The following is a 20,934-nucleotide window of genomic DNA, read 5'->3' as shown; positions in this document are numbered from 1 at the left end:
GGGAACCTGTCAACCACCAACCACAGCCAACTCATCTCACAGAGGATGAGTCTCAAACGTCAGAAGACTTGGATGAGGGATTAGTGCCCAGTGCTTCACCGCTCTCAGGAGGCATCTGCATGAGCAATGCCTGGCACTGGAAGGTTTACATTGGCACAGAAGCAAGCTGTCCTTGTCACAGCCTGGCTGTCAGCTGGCTGGGCTGCCACCTACAGGGTAAGGGTGCTGGAGCTGAACATCTCTTCAACCCTCACTTCTGCATAGGCAGAAACTTGTAAAAGTGCCCACCTATCTGAAGGCTTGTCTACTTTTCCAGCCTTACAGGTTTCTCTAACAGAGACCTCACCTTACTTTGCATCCTTGGATTATCCTAAATACATAAGTACTCCTTCCCTATAAAGCTTATATTTCCACCACAGAAAGCGGCAGGGAAAATGGGAGAGAGAAACCTTACCTGCATCTGTAGTTCTGCGTCTGTCTGTAACATCTTGGTCTTAGCCTGAGCATCAAAGATGAAAGGATAAGAACAGAGTGTCACAGCATCCTGCAAGAAAGGCAGGCAGATTGGTTCCTATCTACAGCTTCCCCAGCATTTCTTTAAGAAAGAGTAATAAAACCCGCATTTTCTTACCTGCATGATAGATGGTCTGACTTTCTGTGAAGGAAAAATAGAAATATGAAAATCTTTTATTTTTGATTTTTGTGTCTTGTGTTTTTTGGTTCAAAGTTCAAAGGTGACCCAAAGAAAATTTTCTCCTCTTGCACCAACAACCTATTATTTTCCCCCCTCTTAAGAAAAGCATGTGAACTTCCTCCTGAAGAAAACCACAAATCCAATTCAAAACTTGAACACCAAATGTTACTCAGAAGACTAACTGGTACAGAAGCCTGTGCTAGCCTGCCATAGCTGAAACTTACTCTTAGGAAAACAAACAAGAAAACAACCCCCAAGGCAGATACAATATGAATCAGAAGAGATAAGGCCACAAGACAATGCAAGACCACTCCTGCAATGCAAATCATTTCTCTCATAAGCCACATCAATACATTTTTAACTATTGCTGTTACATAAATTTGAGTGGCTATTTTATTGTTCTGCTCACTAAAGTAAGCACAGAGCAGCACTATTTACATGATGGAAAGCAGGGGATGAGGAACACAACACACACAACATTTAGAAAGTCCATGAAAGCACACACAAGAATTCTTGCTGCAGTCAGCTTTTACTCCTGCAGCATCCCCTGGGAGGTGTTTTCTGGTGTTCTCTCGCACTCAGGACTGCTATAATTAACCAATCTCACTGGGTTCCTACACAGCATATTCCAGCCCTCAGTTCAGTTATCTCCTTTCTTACAGATGAGAAAGTGAGGCATAAAAGAGGTGAAGGGTCTTACCCAAGATCACCCAGCAGGTTACTGGAAGAGCCAGGAATAGAACCCACATCTCTTGAGTCTTGGTTCAGTCCCCTAGCCAGAACGCCATACTGCCTCCTCTTACAGAGCAACATTTTAAGATCACTGGCTACATTATTCACAATACCTGCCTAAACAGCAGAAGTAAAGGGTAAAAATTATAATTTTAGAATACAGGATTTGGCTCCTGAGGTCTCAATTACACTAAAAGGATCCAGTGACTGAATTAATCCCCTTGTGCAAGGATTGAATGAAAATCACATGAATAATCACAGAGATTGAAGCAAGCATTAGTTACATATGGTTAGCTCCAGTTCTTCCAACAGCCTTATTTTAAGTCAATTTTGTCAAGCCACCCAAATCTGAGAGGCTTAACATATAGATGCTCCTATCCTGAATACATTTCACTCTCATTAAGGATATTAAAAATACAGATCTACAACCAGAGAGACAAACATGGACAGCTGTATGGCTATACGTAAAACCTCTTACCATTCCAGCCTGATGCAAGAACCACATGAGATAATCCTCCTGAATGTCCACCAAGCTGGAAATCTCAGGGATATAAAACTTATCATATTCTACATGTTTAACCTTCTGATTTACCTAGTGAAGAAAACAGATGTTTTTTAAAATATGGATATATTTATCAGTTTTTTTAGAACATGCAGGTTTGCTTTCATAAAATCAGTTATAGCAGCTTGCAACAACAGGACTCAAAGTCTTGCAAAACCACATGGTCCCTTGTATTGCAGTACAAACCAAGGAAAATCAAGACAAACCTCTTTTTGACTTATTTCAGTTCCCTCTCCTCACCTGGACTACCCAGCACCAACACAGTGGGAGCAGAAAGCATCATGGCACAGGCATTTGGGATGCCACAGTACAAGCAGTGTGGTGGCTCAACAACAGCATTCTTTCCTAGTGTTTGAGACAGGACTAAACAATCTTCAAGTACCTTGAATTCAGGAAAACCACTAACATCTTTCTCATGTGGTGTCTTGGTGGACAATGACACAGCTCACAAGCCAGGACCATAACCACCCTCCTGCCAACTGGCAAAGAGCAGACAAGACTGAATCATCTTGAGGCAGCACATGGTGCCCAGGCTTTCCTCTTACCTTGTGGAGTTTCTCCAGAAGTCTTAGAGCAGCTGTAATGTAGCTACTGAACAGAACTGGGATCAACAGTGTCTTTCTTCCACTGAGAAGGTAAACCACTGCACCTTTGTAGAGGTCCACTAGCCTGAGGAAGTATCTTGGGCACACTTGAGACCACCAATTATCTAAAAAGTAGAGGAACATCAATATAAATCCTGAACTAAAGGCCAGACAAACCCCTAAATGAGGGGTTACAGCTGAAAATAAGGGAACACACCTGAAGATTGATTAAAATAAACTTCCTTATTTCTGTCCTAACTGTAGCAACATGAAAGCAAGCAAATAGTCAGTTAGATACCAAAAACTGGAAAACTGTTTCCTTTCCACTCTCATACAACCAACCACCCCAGCCATTATTCAGCCCTAATCCCTGATCAGTGCAAGAGCCTGAATTCAAGGGGTTTCAACCTTCAGTTTAAGATACTGTTTCAAGTATCTTGCATTCAGGAGTCTGATTTTGTGGGCAAACTGTTCTCCCTCATGAGTGATAAGAATGCAGTTGCCTGTGCAACTCTCTGTAGTAACATATACTTCTCTAGCAGGTGTGAGAACATGTCTCCCTGCATACCTGCACCAAAGGTATGAACTCCCCCTCTTTAGAAACGCTGATTTCTTTCTTGCCAAGGACAGGTAACCCTTACCTCTCCTCTGAAGGGGCACTGACTATTATTTCCTTTGCTAGAACCAATCCACCTGCAAAGAAGAAGCTGGAGCCTGGAATACCATCATGTCAGCTGTTCAAAACAAACACCAATTCATCCTCTTATGTGTCAGCACAACCATAGATTCTGGTAGGCAAAAGTATGAGAATCCTTTACATTTATGTATGCTAACAATCACAGTGAACTATGCTGAGTAGAGAAGGAAATTTGGTTGCAAAGCCTCTTTCAATAAAATATATATATACATATATATATATATATATAATCACTAAACCTCAAAGTAAGTGCAATGGAGCAATATTTCTGGACGTTTGAATGCATTACACAGCATTTTACATGATGATATGAGATTTAGTATAAGACAAATTTAAGAAACAGAGTAAGATAACAAGAAAAGTAATAGCTTAGCAAACATGAGCAACAATCATTAAACAGCGTAAGTTCTGCTTAGCTTAAAGTGAGCTCATAGGAAAAAATATTAGCAGAAATTAGAAGACTGATAAGTGGGAGAAGAGCTGGAGTGCTCAGCTTCGTCACAAACCAACCAATAGGTTTTCCTGCAACTTACAGAGGACAAAGTAACATATCTAGTATGCTCCTCTATTTATCTTATACAGGAAGGATATTCTAATGCAGACAATATCTGATTAAATTTAGAGAATATGATCATTTAATCTTCATGATAAATCTACTTAAACAGAGCCTCTGAATTGTAGGTAAACTAGATAAGGTAAACTAGATTAACCTACCTAATAAGTGTTCTTAGAAAATTCAGATTAAGAATTGTTTTAACTTAGAAGCAAAATATTTCATTCTCATTTATTATCCACACCACCATAAACTTCATACATTTTACGTTCTTGCAACTAACGTCCCATAACTTACCTGCATGACACATTCTTCATTTCCTCATAGTTCATGTTTAAAATTCAAACATTATGTTTATAATTCTTTTACATGGGAACATAGGTTTTTCGGGGGAGGATTCCTTGAGTCCTTTTGGTTCCCAGCTGCTTTATAGAGGTGACTGCTTCATAACAACACTATATCACAAATAACACCCAATTATCATTGCAGCTGTTGTAACAGAACAGAAAAATTTAACCAACACAAAAACATGACTGAAAAACCTGAAGGGAACACTCTGTGTCCCAGCTGGAGACTGAGAACAGTGCATATTTTAAATGCCAGCCTCTTACCAAGAACTTTGCTGGGATTGGTATCTAGGCGCAGAATAGCCATTGCTAGGGGAAGTGTTAATGTGATATAATACTTGGAGTCTTGGAAGGGTGGGAATTCAGGGAGAATCAGATATATCCTCATTGCCTCCACATCTGGTGGTGAGCTAGACAGCTGAGGAATCAAAAAACTTTCAAAGCTCTTCAGTATCTACAGGAAAACAAGACAAAAGACAACAACTTACCCTTTGTGGTAGAGAACCTACAATGCAAATGATGTGCAAAACCTGATGAAACAGAGCACACTCAGAATGGGTGGACTCAACAGCTTTTGCTGATGATCTTTTAAAAACACTCCATAGGACAGGACTAAACTCCAATTTTTCCCAAATGCATGAACATTTGGATAGGTTTTCCCAGGGCTGGCTAAAGGTCAGTTAATCCCTCTTGTTAAGGTCACAACCCTGGTTTAAAAGTCAAACACAGAGTAGGAAAAAAAAAGCTGTAAAAATTATAGCTAAGAAATGGCAGGGGGACGTAAACAATTTTATCCCATAGCTTGCACTTCTGAAAGGAAACTTCCGAGCTAGAATAAATTACACAACTGTAAAGTACACAACTCCTGGCAGGCAACAAATGAGCACAGAGTCATTATTTACAAGTATAACATACACTGAATTAATTTCAGCAGCCATTACAAGTATTAAATGCCATGAGATTAAACTTTTTTTTAGAAATGACTCTTAGAGACACAATCCAAGCAGGTGAAAGTCAGCTCAGGTCAATGGAGAAGTATTCACTGATACCATAAAGGATCTGGCCTGCAGATTTTCAATACAACCCTTCCCCAAAAAGCTGTACATAACAGAGGGACAAACCCTGTATTTCCCCTATGAGTACCCAAAATCCCAGAAGTGTAATACCTGGTCTAGGAGAATGGAGTGCTGAGAGTTCATCAGCTTCTCAAACAGCACCCTGGTGGAGTTCAGATCAATCCCTGGGATCTTCGGACTGGTTTTAAAATGTTCATCAATTCTTTAAAAAATAAAAACAAAATCCCAGATAGGCATAAGTTTAAGGAAGAGACACCGTTACCTGTGTATTGGCATGGTCTGAGAGCAAGCAATGGATACATTCCCTCTAGAGAATTAATGAGACTAGAAACAAAGTAAAAGTTGGAATCTTCACACTTCATCAGTGTCTTTGATTTCCCCAGGACTACTTTACTGACACAAGAGCCAGCCTAGAAAGGCTAGAGTGCTTAAAAAACTATAAAGTATGTATACCTTATGTATCAGGGTCTCCTGTGTTGTCTTCATATATACTACGTTTATAGCAAAATCTGTATATCACACTCAGTAAGAAAGGGACTTGTGATGCGTAAGATGACAAGGACTGCTATAAAAGGGGACATCAGATGAGAGTTTTCAAAAGAAAAGAGGGTAAGATATTCAGAGTAATTTTTTTGGCAATTCCCATCTCAAACTTTCTAAAACTAATCAACAACCCCAATCAAAATTCTGCTGCATTTGAAAGGCTGTAATTTACTCAGGCTACCTGTGTAAGAGAGACAATGAAGACAAGACTGTGGAAGACAATGGTCTAACAGCCAGATGTACCAACACTGTCTAGTCCAGCAGGTAAGTTACCTAGCTCAGCGTACAGAGCAGGATCAGCATCTGTTAGCAGAGGCTTTCAGCACCATTGTCTGCAGTAAAGCTGCACATAGAACCTTGCAGTTGCTAGTAAAAAAAGCTCATTGCTATAATTCCACTGACCTCAAGGATTTCCCGAGTCTGTCACGACTCATCTGAGACTGTGCTGTATTAGGCACTCTGAAGGAAAAGGTAGCTATTAAAGATGGGATACATTTGTCAGTTTGCTGGTGTGACTATAATGACATGAGAAGCTAAACATAGCCTGCTGTAGTAGAACAGCTATTTCTATAACTGGCTGAAAATAGCTCCACAGAGTCACACTGTGGTACAGAGCACTTCAGACTGTGATGTGCAGAAGTAGAATTGGAGCATGTCCACTCACACAGCCGTGGAAAAGCTGCTTTTCCATCTAACCCTGTGTACCACAGTGCTGCATTGCAAGCAGGCCAATACGGTATTAGGATACTGGAGGGATATACTAGAGTATTTCTATCAAGTGCATCGTGACATACAGCTTCACATATAAAGGTACAACAGTTAAAAATAAGCTCTTTTCAGTGCATGGTGGCTTCAAATTTTATCATTCATTTGGTCAAAGATTTCCTGTAGAAGTTAAGTCCTGCAGTAGCCAAGGCATCATTAAAGTGGAAGGAGAACTGCACTGGGATGATGAAATCATAAATTCCACTCATTTCCACATTCAAAGGAGATGACGGGATATTTACAGTGACTCAAAAACTTGGATACCTCAGTAAATATTTTAAACCAACATGACCCAACTCTTCTGATGCAGTAACATGCTGCCTTGACACAAGACTAGAAAAGAAACCACTGGAAAAGTGGAAAATGCAAGGATAATGAATAAATTGTTTCCTTTTCCAAGTTGCTCTTGGAATATATTACTCAAAGATTACTCAGCGCAACTAAGTTTTTCTTCACCTAGCTACAGGTCATTTACTCATCACATCACCATAAAAAATTTCTTCTTCTCCTCCTCCTCATCTTACGCTGCTACCTCCCCAACAATTACAGACATAGCCAACACAAGCCTTCCCAACCCACAGCCTTTGACTCAGCTATGCATATTACATCCTTGTCACCACCTACTGCTGGTTACACCCATTCGAAATTCCTGCTTTTGTAAGCAGGAACACAAAACTTTCCACAACTGACATCACCTAAAAGGAAAGTGCTTCCATGCTGCCCCAGATGTATTTTCCAAGAGCAGCCTGTGTTGACTCCAACTTGCACCAGCCGCCACCAGCTAGCTCAGCTGGGTAAGCGACTATGCAGATACCTGGCACCACTCATTTCCCTTAATGACATATTCCTGTCCCTCTCTTTTGAAGATGTTAACATTAGTTTCATAAGGAAAAATAATAGTTGTAACAATTCCAAGGAATCTGTGCCACTTACAGTACACTTACCATGCACTTTCTTAAACCATCTGCCTTCCTTACTTAGCTCTGACCACCCAGCTCTTCAGTGAATACTTTCTACTCCCGTCTCTTGTCTGATCAGAAAAACCAAATCCCAGTGCAGCAGGAAGTGAAGTAAAGGTATTCCAGTCTACCTCAAGGGAAAGAGACAGTTCTATAATTTTGCCACTTACTTCTTCTCCAAGAAGCTTCCATTCCAGCAGGCAGCTGAGGACAGTATCTGAACAACATTACTGTTTGCAGCAGGAAGACAAAAGAAAACAGAGATGGAGATTAGGAACAGACATTCCAGCAAATCTTTTCAGCTCTCTTCCCTTCCTTCTATGGAAAAACAAATGTCAGGATCACCCCTTAAGAGGCATAGGGGGTAAGTGGTTCATTCAGTTAACATCCCTCTTTGACAGGAGGGATGTTAGCAGTGCCCCCTTCCCAGCTATTCTCCCTTCTTATGGCAGGTACACAGGGAAAGGAATTTAATCTGTCTGTTCACAGGTTCTTGGTGCTTTTCACAAACTCTAAGCACACAATGAAAGACGACTTTAAAATCCATTTCCCACCCACCATTTGCAATGTTCTGAGGCAGCCTCAAATTCTTCTAAGTTTTGCTCAGAAACTCTAACCTGGCAGCCTTGTGACTAGCAACTGTCTTCCCCTTGGAAACGATCAAGAACCACACTTGAAAAGGCTGCTAAATTTCAAGTGAAAGCATGGCACGGAAGCCAACAAAATGATTTAAATAAGACTTTCAACAAAAGGCTTGTCCAGTGCCATAATACCTACTTGACAGAATTAGAACTGTTCTTTTCTAAAAGCTTTTGCCTCCAGACATCTATAGTTTCATCATTTATTAAACAGGTGTAACGTGTTTCATTTATGGTCCGGAAATCATCAGCAGGCAAGGAATTCTGTGAGAAGATATAGATTTCAGCAAATGCAAGGCTTGTAAAACAATTCCTTCTTATCTATAATCTCTGTGTTTTATATATAACTGATAGCTTTCTTAGTGTGGTCTCTGAACAGGTTTGGTCAGGAAGTTGTGGCATCACTAAGGAGTCAAAAGAAACAAAAACAAAAACCAGATCAAATACATTTTAAAATCAGAGGAAAGGAAAAAGAAAATAAAAATAGTTTCCTTGAATGTACCAAAGCCCTCAAACACTGCCATATCTAACCACAGGGTTAGCACATTTATTCCACACCTACTGTCATGCCTCAAAAGTGTACATCAAACACTTCTTGAACAAAATAAGGCAGAAGCAGAAAAAACAATTCAGTACTCAGCCCCCCCATCCAGCATATCTTGACAAGACCCCAGTGTATGTGATCCACTGCCCTGCACTCTAATTGCACAGACCCCAATGCCTGAGCAGAAAATGCCTCACTTTCAAATGCAATGGAGACTGGACTCCACTCCTGCTGATCAAACTTAAATCAGTAACTTCCCAATGGCTCTTTGATGTGCCTCTAAAGGAAGGCAGCTTTCAGCCACTCCTAAAAAGCTGTAAATTCCTGTAACAGCCATCATTGTTGGTAAGGTTTATAAGGCAGAATGGACTCCAAAGCAACAGATCATTTTTGGGAGATATTGGCAAAAACAAAAGATGCTGGGACAGGGAAGCAGACCTGAGAAGATACTGAAGATACTTAATTTGTTTTACCTCATATTCGGAGCAAAGCACAAATGTTTGGTCTCCTCCAGAGAAGATATGTTTAACAATGTGATATTTACAGGCATCTGTTGAAGAAAGATTAAAGGCTGATGAATGCAAGTTCTTCCCTCACATTTGCACTGCACTGTCTCAGGCTTTGTACTATAAGGAGAATCTGGGCTGCTTGAAGGCCATGCTGAAATCAGCTGAAACTCAAACACTGTAGCACTTTCACAGGAAGATGGGTTTCTTTCGCAGGACAATGTCAAGATATCTTTAGACAGCCATGGGTGAAATGAAATTATTTACATCCATTTGTGACTCCAAATCACGCTTAGTACGTACCAGGTTTCCCTGAGAGTTGCCCATTGTGAGCCGCCCAGTGACCCTTGACAGGAGACGGACACTTAACATTGCAAGTGTGCCCTGTTCCCAGCTGGCCTCTTGTTCCACAGCCAAATGCATAGATCATTCCTGAAGAAGGCACAAAGGCTAAAGTGTGATGTCTGTAACAGAGATGGGTAAAAGTTGAGGCCTTGTTTAACAACTAAAAGAAAACAAACAAACAAACAAGCAACAAAAAAACCAAACACAGCCTAAAACTTATTCTCAGTTCCCTTAGGCCAGAAGCTAGTGCAAAGCAGCATCTTCACACTAGCACCAATGCCCAGTTTTTGCCACCTGATGGCATCAGTTTATGAGATGGAGCTCTTTAGGTGGAAGTGACAAAGAGCAGCTTGTGCCAGCACACGGCTGGTATCAGGCTCACAGACAGAATTAGCTTAGTCATTTGCTAAGCCTGTACATATCAAAAGGCAACAACACAGCACGAGCATTACTAACTCTTTTCATGAGTCTCCCTGAATTAAGATGGAAAGGTATCTTTTACCAGGTTACAGCACAGGGAACAGCCCAAATCAAAAAACAACCTCATTCAGAGGGCCTTAAATTAGTTTTTAATTAACTTAGTTTTGACACAAAGCACAGAGAAACAAGACTATTCCCCTTATTTACAAGACTCCATGTCAGCATTAAATTCCAAAGAAAAATGATGACTGCATGCAGGACTCACCTGCCACAAGCAATCTGGGATACTTCACTGCCCATTAGCTCAAGAACTCTTCGGGGGTTCACTTCATCATTCATGGAATCATGTCCCAGTTGCCCACAGGAACCTGCACCGAACGTGAACACCCCTCCACTCTGTTAGCAAATCAAACAGCATATTCTCCATTTAGGGACCTATAACCCAGCAGTATCTCTCTGACTCCAGTCTCAGTATGAGCCCAAGCTTATGCAGAGATTGCTGGAGATTTCCAAAGGATTCAGAAAAGAAACTTGGGCTCTGCTAATGCAGCCTCCAAAGAAGTCTCTAATGGATGGCAAGGTAGCTAACAGAATTATCTTTAGGTATGTCTGCATTAGTCAACGCTCCCCCACCATCACCAGATGAGTCTGAAATCCCAACAAGTTTGAACATGGCTGAGTAGCACCCACTTCCACAATGCTGCACACCCATCTCTATCAGCTGCTGATCAACAAGACTGGGACTTTTTCCTCTGAGCATGAGCTTCTAGAGAACTAATCTTCTACAATGGTGTTTTCCCCACAAGAATCCCAAAGCCAGCTGTTTAATTTATTTTACAGTGGCAAACACTGAGGCACCAAAAAAGAAAGCAACACCTAGGAAAAGGCAGAGGCAGGAACTTAGCAGTGATCTCCCAAATCCTAGCCCTGTCCTCTGTCCGCTAAACTATACACCACTTGGAAACAGCAGGTTTGGAACTGAAAACCTCTTGTAAACGCTGTGAGTTTCATTTAAACACCCATTTGTTTTGACTTGCATTTTATTCTGATGCACAATATCACTCTTTTTATCTTCCAACAAAATGTGATTTTCATCCTTCTCAATGTATGTTTGTTAAACTTTTTTCTCATTTTTTCCTAACTTTTTGAGCAGTTCACCTGAGTTTTACTATTTATTACCACAGATTACCAACATCCTCAAAAACAGCAACGAATCACGTTGCCAATGAATCTCATATTATAATGACTGTACTTCCTATTTAGTTTCTTTTACTGGGGTCAGATGGAACATGCCAATCTGTTCTTTTCTACCACTACCAGGTAAACTAAAGCGAAGCTATCAGGTGAGACAGCAGCAAGGCTCCCAGGTTAGCATCTTTACCTTTGTCAGAACTGCTGTGTGTTCCTCTCCACAGCTGATGTAAACAACCATTTGAGACCGCAACAGCTTCACATGACAAGGGGATTCTCGGTCTGCATTGAAAACAAAGAAAATAAAGGCGCTCTTTCAAACACACAAACCTAAATGTTTGAGAACACCACTGGCAGACTGAATTTCAGATGTGGTCTATGTGTGCAACGGAAGCTTTAACAACTGGGGAGGGAAACATGTCCTTGCGTAATTCACTGCTGCTTTTCCCCTCCAATTCCTAAAAGATTTGTCCTGACTCAAAGAAAATTGTCCAGAGCAAGAATGCAAATATGTGGAATCTTGTGTAAACTCATCAGGTACTTAAGAGTTATGAGTGCAGCCTCACTACACCCACCTTCAGCCTCATGCTCCATTCCAGACTCTTCACTGATGACTGCAAACATTTGTTTCCAAAAGCTTGCTTAGACCTTTTCTACATAGAACAATCCTGACACAAGGGAGACACTAGCACAACACACATGACCAGCTGAACCCCAAGGTGCCTTTAAATGCCTAGCCTTCCTTCTGTCTTCATCCTTTAAGAAAAAGATCCTCCTACTTGCAAAGGCCAACCATTAAGAGATGCTTTCCTCCTTACTATGACATTCTAATAATTAAAAATGGGTCTCCCAGGGATAAGCTAAGCATTTCAAGGAGCAGTAGGCACCTCAAAACAGTAGGTATTAAGGGGAGCAGCTGCTTACTTCATACCGACAAAAAAACCCCAAGTTTCCACCTAGAGATGTTGTCCATTTTTTAAGACTTTAACCCAAGGATTTGATAAGTGCTTTCTTCTGGGTGGTGAAAGGAAAATGGCCACACTTGCATGGATTTAGAAACAAGAGCACATTTTTCATTTACTTTGTTTTATATTTTAGCACTTAGATCTTTATTTTGACAGGAATGACACTTATGTCTACAGCATAATTGTTTAACAGGGCTGCAGAATATTCGTGTTTGTAGACTCCGCTGTTCATGTTCACTAAATATAATTCACACTGTCTTACCGTGATTCATAAGTATCAGTTATTTACAACAGTCTCACATACTGAGGGGTAAGCAGAGTATGAACCCTGGTCAACACAGCCCACAAGTAGATGCTTCTTAAATGTTAATTTAAGATTAGCACCATGTCAAAACAAGCATCTCACATACAAACTGCAGCTTTGTTGAAATTAGAAACGATTATATGCCAGTCTACAGATAGATATCTACAGATATCTGCAATTATCTTTCCATGGAAAGAACATGGCTGTTCTTCTTTTAGATCAGCTCTAGCTTACATAAAGTACAACAGAATAGACCTAGAGCATTTCTGAGAGAACACAATATATGTTACAAGTCTTAAAATAGTGTTTCACATTTCTAAAAGTGTAAAGGAAGATGAAATGCTGCATACATCATACGAGTCTCCTTTGCTAAACTGCAGGCTGGTTTTGAGTAATTGCTTTAAATACATTTCAGTTTGTAGGGTGGGTTGTGAAAATGCATCATCCAATTATAGTTACACAAAATGTGAGGTAGCACTTTTCTCTTGCAACATACAGAGCTTATATGCTACTACATTACGCAACATAACATTTACAAATACATACACCTCATCTACTCAACCACGCAAAATAAATTAACCGTGTGCGCTGGGTATCATATCCACACTCAGTAAATTGCCTAGATGCTTAAAGCTACTCAGCAACTACGCACAGACAATAAAGAGGTTAATTTGAAGCTCCAAAGAAAAGCTTTCATCCACTGGCTTTTGCAAAAATTAATGTATTAACATTCACATAATAAGAATGTGTTAACAACAAGCAGAGGAGATCAAGGCTTTTCAGAGCAGTGGTAATATTACACCCAATCTTCAGCCTCCTTTACAAACCTATCTTCAAGTCTGCTGATGGTTAAGCTTCACTGAATGTGGCCACCTGAAAAAACTACCATTAGCCCCGTGGTTCTGGAAAATCTTTGCTCCACACCAACTTCAAACAAAACATGGACAAAGCATTCTTAAGAACAGGAAGAAAGAATATGAGCACTTCCTTATATGTCTGCACGACATTCACATTTAAAATATCTTTCTTCTCAACCTTCCTCACTTCCAGTAACATCCACATGGGGAAAAAAAAAAATCTTTCTGTTCCTACTACATATGAAAAGCCTAAAAAGTCCAAAGACTGCTCTTCTCCTCTCCCCTCCCAAGAGTAGTGGCTAAGGATTACATATCCACTCAGTAAAAATATGTTGTCAATGCAAAAAGAGACACTAGGCCAAAAAAGTCCATCCTTCTTTCAACTAGGAGCGTAATTTTAGTACCTCGTTCATCACTTAGTCCCAGCTGTCCTGAGCTGTTCTTCCCCCAGCCAAACACAGCTCCTGAGAGAGACAGGGCAAAACTGTGGGCTCCGCCTGCAGCAACCTGAGCCAAAGGGATCCCATCAAGAGACTTGACACGTTGTGGACTGGCTTGAGAGGGACATTCTTTGCCCAAGCCCAGCTGACCGTAGTTGTTCTGTCCCCATGTGAAGAACTGGCCATCTGAAACAAGGCAAGAAATAGAACAGTGAGTAAAATCTAGCTGACAGAAAAGCAAGTTAATCAAGATGAACAAGAACCAGTGCTGAGGGCTTTGCAAGCCTTATGATGGGAAAGGGGAGGATGGGGGAGGGAAAATTCAAGCAAGACATTCTTTGCTAAAATAAAAGCATTGTCTGAAGCCACCATGAAAATAAACAGACATGCCAAAAAGTGCAAAACACAGCATCAGACTGCTGTAACGTAAATAGCATAATGAAGTCCACATTGCAAACAGAAAAGTAATAGCCAAGGATAATTTCAATACAAATTAATTACACACATTTTTCTACATCAAGATTAAAAGCTTTTAACTGTTCTGCCATTCACCAGTGAGACAGTGGTGGCCTGTGTATAATGCTTTCTTTGGCAGTACTGGCAAAGCTCTTCTTCAATACTCATGATACCTGATCCATTTTATAGCCTCCCATTTGGCCTGAAAGCAGTTGGGACAGGGATTTCCTTTGTTTATTATGCAGCAATGTGCGATCTTGGACACTGTGCAAAATAACACCACAGATCTTGGTAAAAAATAATGAATGCTACAGTACCTGCTGCCAAAGCCAGGCAGTGCCAATTTCCACAGGAAACCTGCAGTATCGTCTGTTGGTTCAATTTCTTTATCAACCTAAAGACAATGACACTATTTTAGAATAAGCATCCACAAATACAGTGTAATCTTATGTCAAAATTATTATTTCCATTCAGGTATTTGTTCTGCACAGACACATAACCTACGGGTTTGAGACTGAAGAATAAAGTCTTGAGGGTGACACACATCCATACACAATAAATGCAAATCTGCAGAAACCTTTAGACACAATACGCTGCCACAAAGTACAAAGGGTCCAGTCATCTTTGGTACGGTGATAAAATGAGACCCATCATCTGCGAACTGCTTTGGATGAAGAAGTTTTGGTGTCTGCCTCTGCCACCATCTACATGTCCTTGCACTTAGTGCTCTGACACAGGTAGAACACATTAAATAAGTAAATGAAGAAAACTGAGCCCCACCCTGAAGTTTCTGAGCATCACTCACTATACAGAACTACAGCAGGCTGGTTTAGTAGCTTTACTGCTAACAGGCAACACTGCAAGAATTTCAGCGCTGAAGTGCCAGCTCATGCTGTCATACCTTTTCCCCTCCCCCCGATTCTTGAAATGTAGATCCCATCTCAGAGGGACTTCCCAGGGACTGGAACAGAGATAGGTATCACACAGCATTTCTATTTTTGGGTTCTACCTCCCTCTTTGCTCTGTACAAAACATTTTTCATTGAGGAAGCCAAGCACAGTCTGATTTTCTTTTCCATGCCTCAAGCACCCATGGGTAGAAGGCCCATCCTTGAGGACTTGTCTGAGTCCCCACAGGGCTCAAGAAGAACCAGTAAAGAACAGAAAAGGAGGAGGAATCACCCTAACATCCCTACTCAAGAAACGCTCAATTACAGCCCCTCTGAGAGAAAAGAACGTTCCCACTGACTCCAGGCTGGAAGAGGAACAACCCTTGATTCATCACCTCCAGGAAGCTCCTGTAAGGAAACATGAATCTGTTAAGAATTTACCTTGGTACCATCACTGCATCTTCTACGGTGGTGAGGCCCAACTGCCCATCACTGCCGGCACCCCAGGAGAAGAGCTGGCCCTGGTCACTCAGTGCCACACTGTGAGACTCTCCACAGGCCACATGCACGATGTGCTGCCCGGCCAGGGCTCCAATTTGCTCTGAGGAGAACAGGAAACATCTCCAGTTATGGGATTAATTTCAGTGACATCAGGTCTGGGCAAATCTGTATGCAAAGCCATTCAGATGGGTGCACTGATCCTCAGTTTGGTTTTAAACCACTTCCTTCAAGAGGACAGCACCAGGTTTTACTGAGAACATGTACCTGCTGAGCTCTTCTGAAAGCCTAGTTTGCAAATCATAGGAGAAAGGCAGGTACATTCCCCCGTCTACACACAGCCAGCCTCACAGAATCAGGGAAACCTATTGGGTTATTTATAAAATCTATGATTCTATTTAGAATCATGAAATAAGAGCGGTTTGGGTGGGAAGGAACCTTAAAGATCATCTAGTTCCAACCCCCCAGACTTCCCAGCAATTAGGAAAAACCAGACTTCCCATGTTTGAGGTATTTTCAGTTTTGATGTGGGGATTGGCCAGGACCCAGAAGTTGGAAGACCCTGTAAAACATTTTTGACCTTTCACAGCTCCCATGTCCAACGAAGACAAGTCATCCACAAAGCTAATCAACCCATCCACCTCTTGCTTTACTGCTTCATGCGTGAAAGCATGTGTGTTACAACATCCCTGTACTAAATTTGGAACAGGTTTGAACTTATAAACCTACTACTACCACTGTAAGATACTCATAAAAAAGTCCCATAAAAAGCAAACAAAGGGAAGGGAGGGGAAAATCACTCAGTTCTCCGGAAGATCACCCACACTGACTTTATCTTTACATCATGTTGAACAACTGAAGTAAGTTTGACAACCACATGTACAGAGTTTTTACAAAAGGACATGAAAGTCTTGGTTTTCAATAAAGCATTGGAAATACCACACATCTGATAGAAAAATTCTCCACAAGCCAAGCAGAAGCAAAGCTGGTTTCTTTTCTATTTTCCTGAGCAAATACAAATATTCCACGTGGATGAAGAAAAATTTCACCCACCCTATAAGCTACAAGACAGTGATCAGTTTTATTGAAGTCCCACTTGCCTGGGACATGAGAGAGTAGTTACATGTCATTCTATGAAAATGATATCCCACATCAAGGGCATCCAGAAATCATTAACATGCTTAGCAGCAAAACCTGCATACCAGCCAATCTAAATGTCTTAAATAAAAGGAAGGCACCCCTAAGAGGGGTTGCCTTCTAAGTCTGGGAGTCAGAAAATGAGAAGGAGAAGAATCCCTAACGGCTGTTATGGAAGAAAAAGGTGACAATTATTTAAATATGTATTCTAACAAAGGAAAATGCTACCTGAACATGTCATTTCACTCAAAATAATTAATGCCAACAGAGCTGCAGTTTAAAGTAATAAGCCCACAAACATCTAGGAGGGCTTAAGGAGTGGGCCTGCCTGCCATCTGGCCATCCTTTAGGCCTCCTACCATCCAATAATGCCTTTTGCCCTAAAGCTCTTTCCAGCAAGACTGATTTCACCCAGTCCCACTGGCAGCCCTGTGCAAAGACACAGGTTTTGAGGGCAGTAGTTCAATTTACACATGCAGTTTCCACTCTTGGGCCCGTAAGCATCCAACTGCAGCACTGCTAGGCAGCCTGGTTTTGTTCATTTGCATATATAATTGAGGAAGCCTATTTTTATCTGTGAGCTCTAAATAACTAGCAGCTGTATGGGCTGGTGAAGGTCAATCACAAACAACAGACAAGGTATCTCAACAGCACATGGCCATAACCTCTTCCTCTCAGTCAGCCAGCAAGATAAAAAAATACCCATTGCAATGTGCCTGACACATTACCTGAGTTCAGCCAAGTGTGCTTCTGCACTGAGACCTGAAGGTCCAAAACTAAGCCTCTTGCTGGAGAGGAATAAAGGGATAAGGCCATCTTCATTTCCACAGGAAATCCCTTTGATTCATGAACCCATCACTTTGCTGTAAACTTGCTGATTGGGGTGCACTGAGACTGGCTGCTATCCAGAGCACGTGAGCTCTTAAAACTGGTCACAAGCTCACTAGCCTGCCCTTCTTCAAAAGCTGGTCCTTCCACACTGCCAAACACTCCAGAGCACAAGACAGCACAAGTCTGACAAAATGACAAACATGGACAATATGGGAAGCTAGGGCATCCATAACAGAGACCGTGTTCTGCTACCTTCAGTCATGACTGAGCTAATTTCTTCCCTGGGAAAGCAATATTTGCCACAATCAGTATACATGTCTCATTTGCTGTGGAAGGAGCTGCTCCTGAGCCATCTGAGCACCTTGGGGAGGTGACAGAAGACTCCAATGACCAAAGGTCAGCATCAGGATCTGGAAGAGGCAGGACTCTGACCATAGCAGTACTGCAACTGGAAGAGCACCCTGCAGTATCAGGAGGCTGTGGCAAAGACTACACAGCAACGACTTCACACACCAGGACACAGAGAGGACATTCAACAGGTATAGAAATCCAGAGTGCTTGCTTCTGTCCCCACAGACTCCATCTTAAGTTTAATTTGGCAACAAAAACCTGACCTTGCTCTACGCCATTCCAGAGGACTAATAAATACCAACTTGTTTTGAAAGGCTGCCCTGTGTTGCTGAAAGCCTTCTGTTCACCCAAGAAGCAGAGTACAGCCTCATCTGAACTTGCTAGATGACCACAGACAGAAAAAACAAGCCTGTCTTGGAGATAAAGATCTTTGCCTTTAGAAATGTACAATGTATGACCCATCTCACTGCAGGACATTCCTAAGACTCTGTCAATCACAGCTTGCCTGCAAAGTCATGAAGAAATGTAAACACCAAACAGTGTAATTTTTACATGCTCACACATATCTCTTTCCAGAGTGGGAAAAAAGCCAGCCTTCCCCTCAGGCATAGATTGTTCAGACAGTCCAACAAGAGTCCCAGTTCACTGTCAAGCTTGCCAAGCCACCAAATGTACCATCTCTCTGCTAACTTAAGCAGTATTATCAAAAACAGCTGACAGTGACTTCTTTGTTAACCCACCCCTTCCTCACATCAAACTATGAGGTGTTTTAGTACTTGGTATACATTTGTTTTAATTTCCAGAGCATCACACCACCATTATTCATTCCATAGAAAGGATGTATCACTGCACCAGTACGAAGGGTACAAAGGGTGAAGTTTATTCTTATCATTGTGTCTCCAGTAACTGATGAATAGAACCACTCAAATGGAGCTTAACTGGCACAACTATATACAAAACTAAGCAGAACAAAACCCTGAAAGCAACAGGAAGGGGCTGGAGGAGTTATGCAATAGAATGTTTCAACATGTCATAAAACTTACAAAAACCAACCAAAACCCCAAGTTCCAAGAAGTACACATTGACCCAATCTGTTCTTTCTGGAGCCATCAGCTGTCTCAAAACAGCACTAATGCTCAGAAGTAATTTATCAGCTCTTTGTATCTGGTGGAGTTCAGTTTTCATTTCTCTCTTCTGTCTACTTTAACTCGTGGATCTCAACACAGACATATGAAGGTTTGACTTCTTTAGGTCTTAACCTTGTTAGATCTTTTCATAATATACACACTGGATCAAAGAATGAGGTCCAGGCAAAATGCTGCCAGGACAGGCATACTCTGAATGGTGACAGAGCCTGGTTTCCTGAACTGCTCTTGTGCTTTCTTGCCTATCTGTGCTTTGCAGGGACACTCTGGCAACAAAGTTGAAGACAAGAGCTGTATGTTTCTGTAACTCAGCTTTCTGACAGCTCATTTAGCCTCAAGGTTATAAAATGGCAGTAAAGCTGGGACAAGAATGAAAACCCCTGAAAAGCCCACCTTCAGCCCATAGTTTCACTGTTTATAAAAGAGAGCTTGTGCTTTGCTCCCTGCAGTGTTGGAAAGCCATACAAGATCCTCAGTATCTGCAATTGTTGGAAGCACAAACCACTCAGTTATACTGCACTGATTAAAATGTAAAGGCAATGAATGATTAATTAGCTTTCCTAGTAAATCTATCAGAGAGTTGGTATACCCTTTCTATGTATAGCTTCCAGCCACTCGCAAGACAGGTTTTTGCTAGAGGATGTGGCAGAATCCTTCAGCCATATGTGTACTGGGACATACACGAACAGCACCAGATGGCCTCTACTGTCTGAAAATGATGTACAGAAACTATAAGCCCCGAGGTTATACCTTCAGTGGCAGAATCTGGATTTCGTCACTGGTGAGAAGAAGCTGCAGCTTGGAAGAATTTCAAGCGACTTCAGTCTTACCTGGACCCCTGGCCAAAACTCCTCATAGCCTCCCCAGCTTGACAATTATCAACTTGAGCCATTTGCTCATCTTGATTATTGCTGTCTGCTAGGAAAAACTCTGTAAGATAGGTGTCTTACTAGCTTGCCCAGATAAGAAAGAGATGGTGGCTTAAACACGGGAGAAACAACCATGGGCAAGAATCCCCTTGGGTTAAATGCCAGCAGATGGCAAGTCTGAGGACAGATGAGCCAGTTTCTTTGCACTGCAATGCTTGTTATTATAGTCCATATCCATGCTGGGATACACCATGCCTGAAATACAACAACTTAATGCACAAGGCAGCCGGATGTGTAATCAGACATCAATAGCAACCTAAACTTTACCCATATGGTCCTTCTGTTCTAAGCACTGAAAGCCTTGGAACAGGCAAGGATTCGAGTTCTTTAAGAGATGAATTATATCAACACATTAAACCATCTAACAAGGTGACACTAACAGCATTAGTGCTTATGGAAGCCTGATCCAAGAGTCAAAAACTCCATGAAAAACCTGCTGCAACCTACAACAAAATGAGAAAAACACTATGGCCCAGACTTACCATTCACCAGCAATTCATTAAAGCACTTATAAAAAGCAAGCAATCAACAGTGGATCACCAAACTCCCTAACAAGATTTTTATACATTTAATAGGGAACTTCAGCTGACTGCTGATTCCCCAGTCTCCATTGGCACATCACAGAGATGTTTCCACATATGGACATCCTGGCTGTATTTCTAGGCTGTGATGAGCTTCATGAATCCAGTCCTAATGAAGCTAGCTGAGTGTTAAAACATGTCTGAGTTTTAATGAAACTGGAAAAAGAGAAAAACTAAAGAACAGCAACTGAAACTCTTGCAATCCAAAGTACATTAAGTACACCCAAGACTCCTCTCTCCCCTTATGAAGGTTTCTCCTTATTTTGCCAACCTAGCTTCAACAATGTCTTAGCTATTCAGTGCTTTTAACAATATTAGAAGCACAAGTACACTCATCAATTTTTCCAGGAACCATCGCCCCCAGTGGAAGTGTGATTCTGCCACTTGGAAACTGG

At 41.4% G+C, this 20,934-nt stretch overlaps 1 protein-coding gene across 1 annotated transcript in view; it reads right to left on the bottom strand.

The window, feature by feature from the left end:
* Positions 1–20,934, bottom strand: part of HERC3 (HECT and RLD domain containing E3 ubiquitin protein ligase 3) — a gene marked incomplete at its 3' end in the record, with an annotated part of 47,149 nt that overhangs the window by 12,527 nt on the left and 13,688 nt on the right. The window contains exons 3-17 of the mRNA XM_080619576.1: positions 15,509–15,668; positions 14,496–14,572; positions 13,687–13,908; positions 11,347–11,438; positions 10,231–10,361; positions 9,504–9,664; positions 9,168–9,244; positions 8,290–8,414; positions 7,683–7,742; positions 5,336–5,447; positions 4,434–4,623; positions 2,534–2,697; positions 1,905–2,018; positions 632–655; positions 455–544 (exon numbers count right to left, since the gene is read on the bottom strand). Of these exons, the coding sequence (XP_080475702.1) occupies positions 455–544; positions 632–655; positions 1,905–2,018; positions 2,534–2,697; positions 4,434–4,623; positions 5,336–5,447; positions 7,683–7,742; positions 8,290–8,414; positions 9,168–9,244; positions 9,504–9,664; positions 10,231–10,361; positions 11,347–11,438; positions 13,687–13,908; positions 14,496–14,572; positions 15,509–15,668 (1,799 nt within the window). The remainder of the gene's footprint in view (positions 1–454; positions 545–631; positions 656–1,904; positions 2,019–2,533; positions 2,698–4,433; positions 4,624–5,335; positions 5,448–7,682; positions 7,743–8,289; positions 8,415–9,167; positions 9,245–9,503; positions 9,665–10,230; positions 10,362–11,346; positions 11,439–13,686; positions 13,909–14,495; positions 14,573–15,508; positions 15,669–20,934) is intronic.

This window comes from Psittacula echo (assembly GCF_963264785.1).
Source record: "Psittacula echo genome assembly, chromosome: 1".
NCBI classification, from domain to species: Eukaryota; Metazoa; Chordata; class Aves; order Psittaciformes; family Psittacidae; genus Psittacula; species Psittacula echo.
The sequence above is the reverse complement of the archived record's forward strand: the minus strand, read 5'-3'. Positions and strand labels throughout refer to the sequence as shown.